The 8,427-nt window shown below is 36.4% G+C and overlaps 1 protein-coding gene across 5 annotated transcripts in view; it reads left to right on the top strand.

Annotated features, from left to right (window-relative positions):
• LOC144977105 (BCL11 transcription factor A-like) overlaps positions 1 to 7,001 on the top strand; it is a 138,181-nt gene extending 131,180 nt beyond the window's left edge. For 4 of the 5 annotated variants that reach the window (XM_078921934.1, XM_078921904.1, XM_078921914.1 and 1 more), the window contains one exon: positions 2,355 to 7,001. In XM_078921934.1, coding sequence (XP_078778060.1) covers positions 2,355 to 4,714 — 2,360 coding nt within the window. In that variant the 3' untranslated portion in view covers positions 4,715 to 7,001. The remainder of the gene's footprint in view (positions 1 to 2,354) is intronic. The other variant, XM_078921944.1, reaches the window with a different exon arrangement.
• Positions 7,002 to 8,427: the final 1,426 nt, after the last annotated feature.

The raw sequence follows: 8,427 nt of genomic DNA, 5'->3' as shown, positions 1-8,427 counted from the left end.
GGGGGGGGGGGGGGGGGGGGGCTTAAAAATATAATAATTATATAAAATATAATATTTTATATCTATTGTTCTGACCTGTACAAACAATTTTATTAGGAAACAATAGTGGTTTGAATTGATGACTATATACAAATAATTGCCTATTCAGTCGATACCCCCGATGCTTTGTTTTAGCATATGACAATTAATTATATTTTAGCACTCAATTGGAATCTCATTACGTTCTGTAAACATATAATGACGGTTTCGACGGATCCAAGAGTCCATATTATTATGACTGTGAAAAGCATTTTGATTTAGGATAATTGCGGTATTAACTGCCGAACATTTTATTTAAAAATTAGCCAGAAAACTCGCCCTTCAAGTATCTTAAATGACCCTCGTCTTGAAAAAACAAAAAAGCTCTCAAACCTGGGACTTGTGACTTCGCGAAGCCCAGGTTTGAGAGGGGTTTCTTTCTCCATAGATGAAGGTCATAATCGATCGATATAGAACGAGTTTTCTGGCTTAATTTTAAAATACGTGTCTTTTCAGTATACGGCGATTAACTGGTTAATGAATATAATATATAGATGGTCAATGAAAAGAATGAAATGAAGGAATGAATGCTCCAAATTATAAAACCATTAGTGTCGATGATCAAAGTCTAGTATACACCTGTAATTCATTTCCAATTGCCCGACCCGGTTTTGTTGTTGTTGTTGTTGTTGTTTTTTTGTTTTTTTTTTTATTTTATTTCGCGGGTCAGAGACGTTCAAGGCTCAAGGCCCATTAGCAACAATTCCTCTCGCGCCTCCCCACCCTTTTTCAATTAGTTATAGTCTCGATATTTTTTTTTGCCAAATTTAAAAGAAAATTATTTTCAACTTTATATTCTTCCCAATAAACCCCAATGATATATTAAATAAAATAGATAAATAAATAAGAGCATTTATAAAGAGCATTTCCACGAATTAACCATGCTCAATGCGCTTCACATTGTTTTATTTATTCCCCCAACAGGCCATTTCGAATCATATAAATGTATCCATATCATCAGGTACCAGTCACTTGTTAGGCGTCTTTTTTTACTAACACTCTAACAATATACCAGGGCCAGGTACTCATTCACACCTGAGTCGAGCAGGCTTAGGTGTGTAAAGTGCCTAACCCAAGTGCACAACATTGGGCTATTTAAATTATGCTTTCTACACTCCTCATCCAATTATCGTTAAATGTGATTGCGTTAGTAACAATAAAACCTTTACTATGGGACATTATATTATGGAAATTCATCATCATCATCATCATCATCATCATCATCATCATCATCATCATCATCATCGTCGTCGTCGTCATTGTCGCCGTTTTTCATCATCGTTGACGTCGTTATTATTATTATTATTATTATTATTATTATTATTATTATTATTATTATTATTATTATTGTTGTTGTCATTGTTGTTGTTGCTGTTGTTGTTTTTGTCACTTAACTTCTCTTACGCTGCCGTTCCCATCAACCGATTTTCCAAATTAATGGGAAATATGAAACAATATGGATTTTTATTTGCCCTCTGGTACTTGGGGCTTAAGTTAGATAACAAAGATAGAAACCGGCAAACGTATTTGATGTTAGCAACGGATTAAAAACTTTTACCTAAATAGGAAATTATAAAAGCTTTTTTTAAATTTATTTATTTATTTTTTGATAGCCAAGGAAACTCTGCGTCAGTCCATCTTATTTCTTTCCGTTCTCTTAGGTTAAAAATAAATAATTACTGGTTTGCAGCGAGTTTCTTTTAGCCTGTCATGTGCAAGGCGTGTCTACTGACCAACTGTCATCATCAATAAATACATCTTATAGTTGTTGTCAGCAGCTCGACTCGTTTTAAGTAAAAATGTAACTTTTAAACAATGCTTGGTGGCTAGGAAAATTTTTGGTTATTTATTTATTTGTTTAATCACTATTTTGTCTTCATGTGATTTTGTTCCGGATGTTTTTGCCCGTTTGCTTTCTTTTTGTCTGTATGACATGAACTTTCTCCTCGTCAACCCACTTATATATTTAAAGATAAAATAAAAAAAATTTAAAAAAACCTTTCTCTCTTACGTACGAACTTGTCTACTCCTTTCCTTGTTTTTCAGTTACTTCTTATTCTCTTAACCATACTTACCGAATTATAGCATATAACCCCCTCCCCCCCCCCACCTCCCGTCACCCTAAACTCCTTGTGTTTTTCCTTTTTGTATTTTGTTTTTGTGTTTATTTGTCGTTGTTGACTCGTTTTTGACATGAATATTTTGTCTTTTTGTGATAGAGATACACAATTTTTCTTTCCGTATTAACAAAATCTTCCATTGTGTTTCATCTCCAGAGCCATCTCGTTTTGTCTGTGAGACTTGCCGAATTACATACACATCAGCATGGGGCTTACTCCAACACGCTCAGATGGAACATGGCATGAAGATCTACACAAGCCCTTCATCTTCGTCATCATCCTCCTCATCCTCCACATCTTCCTCGTACACAGGAATCCATCCATCTTCCTCCACGCCAGGCACTGTCGTCAACAGTGCCTCTCCAATCGACCTTGTCATGACATCGTCATCACGATCCAACAACATGGGCAGACAATCAGTTTCATCCACCGGAAGTGGAGGATGCGTGTCACCATTTCCAGCCATCCCGCATCCGCCCAACCCTTTTGCCTCCCCTTTCCGTCTGCCCCTTACGACAGACGGCCGCTTGCCCCACCCGACGTCGCTCAGCCCCTTCTCTCGTCCTGCCTTGGATGGCTTTGATCTCATTAACGACACCAGACTCCGACCTCAATATCTTAGCCGTGGACTACAGGGACTTGAACATGCGCCCTTCCATCACAGCCCATTTGACAGATCCCGCGTCGCTGCCGCAGCAGCAGCTCATCTTCCACAAAGCTTTGAAGACTTCTACTCTATGCGACTCAGACAGCTTGCTTGTTCTCCAGGACAAGCTCAAGTCAAACCCGGTCTCCTTAATCATGTGCAAGCTGCACATGTGCCACCAACATCGGTGACTCCGACATCCAAATCTGAACGACCTGCTTCAGCAGAGGCACCATTACCAACCTCACCTAGATTATCAAATCTGGCCAATGTTCTAGCTCGCCCACAGAAACCAAAAGCTTGTGATTATTGTGGGAAAACATTCAGGTTCAAGAGCAATCTGATCGTCCACCGACGTTCACACACAGGAGAAAAGCCATTTAAGTGTCCAATGTGCCCTCATGCATGTACTCAGCAAAGTAAACTGAAGAGGCATATGAAAACGCATTCGGCAAAATCTGAAAATATTGAAGGGGAGACTTCACCTGGAGGAACTCCATATCCCAAACCTGGCGAATTTGAAGATGAAGACGAAGATGATGATGAAGAAGAAGAGGAAGAATTAGAAGGAGAAGAGGATGAGAAGATGGAAGAGGAGATGAATGATGAAGAGCGAGCTGTTCTTGAAAGCATGAAAAAATCCGAAAGTCAAGCGGACACAGAACCAGGTGAAATAAGCAGACCTGACTCAAAGGGCATCAAGCGCGAACTTAGTGATATCAAAGATACGGTCGATGATAATGATAATGAACCAAGTGATTTGTCTATGAAAAAGCCTAGGAGTGAGGCTGAAAGTCTCCTCAGCGAAGTCATGAAAAACACCGGTCTCAATTCCATCCAGACATACAGTGAAGCTTATCAAGCAGCTCTGGCAGAGAGCCAAGAGAAAGACAAAGATAGCATTCTGGATTCAGATAAAGCCAGTGTTAAGAGTGAGAGCAAAGAAGAACCAGAAACTCCGAGATCTTCAAGCCCAAAGAGTCCAAGATTGAAGCCATCTGACAAAAATGAGAAAGCAGACAGCAATGATCATCTGTTTTTAGGAGGCACAAATTTGCTTGGCAAAAATGACAAAAAGTCAAACTCTTCTTCACCAGGATCAGCCTGGAATGCCTCTGTTGAATCCCTTGCCGCCAATCCTATTGAATCGGCTGCCTCAATGTTTAGTCGAATGCATCCATCCTGGTTCCACCCAGACAATCCGGTTCGATTCTTTTTACCCGGTTACCATCCAGCAAGGTTCCCTCCAGCAGCTAGAGACTTCAGTCTAAGCAGGGAGAACCACGGACTCAACCTCAGCCCTACAACATCTAACAGTGCCTTATCCTCCACCAGCCCCACTCTCCCTACGCTGTTCAAATCATCCGCCAACAACAATCGTGGCAGCAGCAGTGCTGGGAGTAGTCCCACTACCAGTCTGCTTCTTCCTACAAATGGCGGAGCATCCCTTGGCAGTGGCGGCGGAGGAAACAACTCCATATCTCCGCTCAAGAAAGAAAATCGCAGAAACGATACTTGTGAATACTGCGGCAAAGTTTTTAAGAACTGCAGTAATTTAACCGTCCATCGCCGCTCTCATACAGGAGAGAAGCCGTACAAATGTGCCCTATGCAGTTACGCATGCGCGCAGTCCAGCAAGCTAACCCGTCACATGAAGACCCACGGACGTCAAGGCAAGGATGTGTACACCTGCAAGTTCTGCAATATGCCTTTCTCAGTACCCAGCACTTTGGAAAAGCACATGAGGAAATGCGTGGAGAACAGACAGGCACGACTCTTGGCCTCTGACGCCGGTGATTTGAGCTCAGAGAATTCCAATGGGGAGATAAGTCCAGCAGAAGCTTTCTCTTCACCCCATATGGTGAATTAAGATGGGACGCTTGTCACCATTTCTCTCGTTTTTCAATGTTGATGCATGCACTCAACGAAAACGCAATATTATGCCTTCTGTACCTCGTTTCTTATGTTAAAAAAAATGTCTATAATGTTATACAATATACAGACATGATGATTTATGAAAAGTTTATTGAATTGCGACAGAATGAGAACTGTTTGAAAATTTTATTTTCTTGTCGTGCTTATTATGTTCAGCAAGATAGCGGAGATCCAACCGACAGTTTCATAAATGACGCTTTTCCATTTTAGAGTTTACGGTAAACCACATGCAATGACGGAGATTTGACTAAAATTGAAGTATCTTCTCCAGTGGATCTGCGACCATTATAAGTGTCCGACGTGTTGTATAATATTTCTTTATAATACCTCTATAAACAATTCGAACTCTTTGGAATTGTGAGCCATGCGCAGGCAAGACAACGGTCTCTTATGATTTTAAATCAACATGCCGTTTATTATAAGATGGCAGCTCGGGGGAAAAGGCTATTTTTCCCTTTAGAAATCGGAATAGCAAGAGACGATGTGTATACTCTTTTTTTTTTTGTCTATGGTGCCATGTTTCTTTTCTTTTAAAAAAAAAAGGTTTATGATTATTATTCTCATTATTTCTTTTATGCATTTGATATAATGATAAAACATACATAGACTACCTAGTACTATTGATAAGTTGCCACAGTTTCAATTTAAATACTTGTACAAATGTTACAATGGAAAGACTTCGAATGGAGACCATTCTGCCCACACTCTGAAAAAAACAAAAACAAAAAAACAACACGTTTTTTAACAGGGAACGGCAGCGTTGTACGAGCGATTTCCTTTTCTCCTAGTTGTGTGCACTCCTATCATCTGGTTCGTAATTGGTAAAGGACATCCACTAGGTTGGATTTGATAATACAGTTCTCGCTAGATTCTTAGGAGAAGGCAAAAAGCGTGATAGAATCGAGCTTGCCGAAATCCGATGCTCATTTGAGGTAACGCAGACCTGCCTATGTATTAGGAAAAATTCGTAAAATTACAAAATTTGGGCTCCAATTCCAGAACTTCATGAGCATTTCTATGTCATTATCACGTCTGGAAAATGAAAGTTGATGCCAAATTGTATAATTTTGAAGGATTTTGAAGTGTTATAAAATCCTTTCGAAGGTAAATTGCTGATTTTTAAAGCTAATTACAGGTAGTAAATTTTTTTCTCCCCAAAACTACGAATTTTTCAGTTTTCAAATAGGCAGGTCTGGGTAACGACATTGATACAATTTAGTTACCCAGCTCGAGCGTGCCGTATTCCACAGCGTGCAGGAATCTGGCGGGTACTGTAATATCACTCATACTATTCCACGCGTACAATGGGAGTGATCTATGTTAACTTTCCATGTGCTCGAGGTCATTGGTCACGTTGCAAAATGTAATCAAAGTGATCCACATAATGAAAAGTGTTCACAGCTTTTTAAATATTTAACGTCAGGATTGGTCATTTTATTCAGCTTGACACATGGCTATGTTTATATCTTTTATAAACAAAGCAGCGTGTTTACATTTGTGAAGAAATATCCAATTGTTCGGCAGTAACAAATCATGTGATTGATGACCTGGTTGGACGAAAACATGAATATAGATCGCTCCTATTCTACTGGCATCAACTGTGGAATCTACTAAATGAAAATAAAAAAAAGAAGAAGGAAAAATAAAACCCCTGAAAGATAATCTTGAATCAAAAGAATTCTTGTCTTGTCCATTACAGACGGTAACTTACACAATAATATCATTGCCATGTTAACATTGAGTGCCATAATAATAGGTCGTTACTATCATATTAATATTATGTTCATTTATAAATAGTTCGGAAAATAGAAATGGTCATTACTTCTACCACCTGGTATACGCCATGTAACAAGTGTGTTGATTTTTAACCAAATTGTGTGTCTACACATTATGTAAATTTTATTTGGTTGTTGGAGCTTAGGCGTGTCACTAATTCTGTTGTACATAATTCTGTTAGACAATAACCAAGAAACTTGAAGCGGTTTAAAAAAAAATTGTTGTTTATTTTTTGGTATATTTTTTTTTTGTCTGCTTGTGTTTCTTTTAAATTTCTGTTTTTGCGTGTCAGCTTTGCTTTAAACATCTATATTTAAAAAAAAAAACAATTTATTATTATGTATGTACATATCGTATGTTGCGTGTACTATTTGTATGTATAGATTTGAAAGAGGAGAAGTAACACCTTTAGTTTGAGATTAAACCTGTAATCATTTGTTACAAAATACCTTTACTCGTGCCATAATAGTTTCCTGCATAAAAAAGGAATGCTTTCTGAAGACATAATATTGAGCATCGTTATTATTATTATTATTATTATTATTATTATTATTATTATTATTATTATTATTATTATTATTATATTATAAAATTATTATTTATTATATATTATTATTATTATTATTATTATTATTATTATTATTATTATTATTATATTATTATTATTATTATTATTATTAATTATTATTATTATTATTATTATTATTATTATTATTATTATTATATTTTGATATTTAGTCCACTATCAATAACCATGCAAATTCCTGGAGTCATTATTATAAAAAGGTTCCATGTCAATCCATCGTGGTCCGAACCAAGAGGACATAACGATATTTTAAGTCTTGGCAATTTGAACAATCTTTCCACAGCTTATGTTTTATATCTATTGAAGGAAAACCAACGTCGTGATCTAGATATGAGAGAAAGGCAATTGCTAAACGATGATATTGATAGAGAAATGCATTGCATACTCGCACGTTAAAAAAAAAAATCAGTCTGATTTTGGATAAATACCAGGTCTGTTCAATCATAATATGATGTTCAGTCTGTTCTCTTTTGAGAGATGCGATATCGATCGTGTATTCACACATATACAGTAATTATTACTCTATTTTTAAGTTTAAGAGAGTGACATTCTTGCATAGAATGGAAGCGATGGATAGTTTTTAGAATGTAGGCGCATATATTTTTAGGTGGTAAATTAAGATGCGATTTGCTGTCTTATTATATCATTCAAAAATATGTGAAAAAAGTGATACGATAATTGCTAGCGAGGTGTTTGAACCTTAAAGAAATGAATTCAAGTCAAAGAAGCTCATTGATACCACCATTGATCTTAGTTTAACTTGAATTTTAAACATTAAACTTGAAAAAAAAAAAATAGTATCGTTACTATATGTTGTTATCAATTGATACATCCGTGAATGAAGTTACGCCCTTTTTACAGATCAATGAGAGATTAATGGTTGTTTAGTTTAAAAAAAATTTTTTTTAAAATTTCATTTCTCATGTGCCATATTTTTGCAATGAAAGTTCTGATGCTTTTTTGTTGTTGCTCTTCCTCCAACAGAACAATAATAATATGAAATGAATTCATACACCCACAGTATATTTCCCTTTGTTTTCAAATATTTAGCTTTTTAAAGAATGTATGCACAAAACGAAGTTCTTAAAAGAAAACAATCGATCTATAAAAAGTGTCACTTATCTATTTTCCTTCCTTTGTTTTGTGTTAACTTTAAAAAATTTTTTTATCTATGTCTTCTTTTTTTTTCGCGCCATTAGATGATCCACCATTTTGTTTTTACTTATCTTCCATACAAAGATTCAAACCATTTTATTTCTCATTCCTTTTTTTAAAAACAAAAAGCA

The sequence above is a fragment of the Berghia stephanieae genome, chromosome 1, assembly GCF_034508935.2.
Source record: "Berghia stephanieae isolate SIO BIC M18660-M18661 chromosome 1, UCSD_Bste_1.3, whole genome shotgun sequence".
Lineage (NCBI taxonomy): Eukaryota > Metazoa > Mollusca > Gastropoda > Nudibranchia > Aeolidiidae > Berghia > Berghia stephanieae.
The sequence above is the reverse complement of the archived record's forward strand: the minus strand, read 5'-3'. Positions and strand labels throughout refer to the sequence as shown.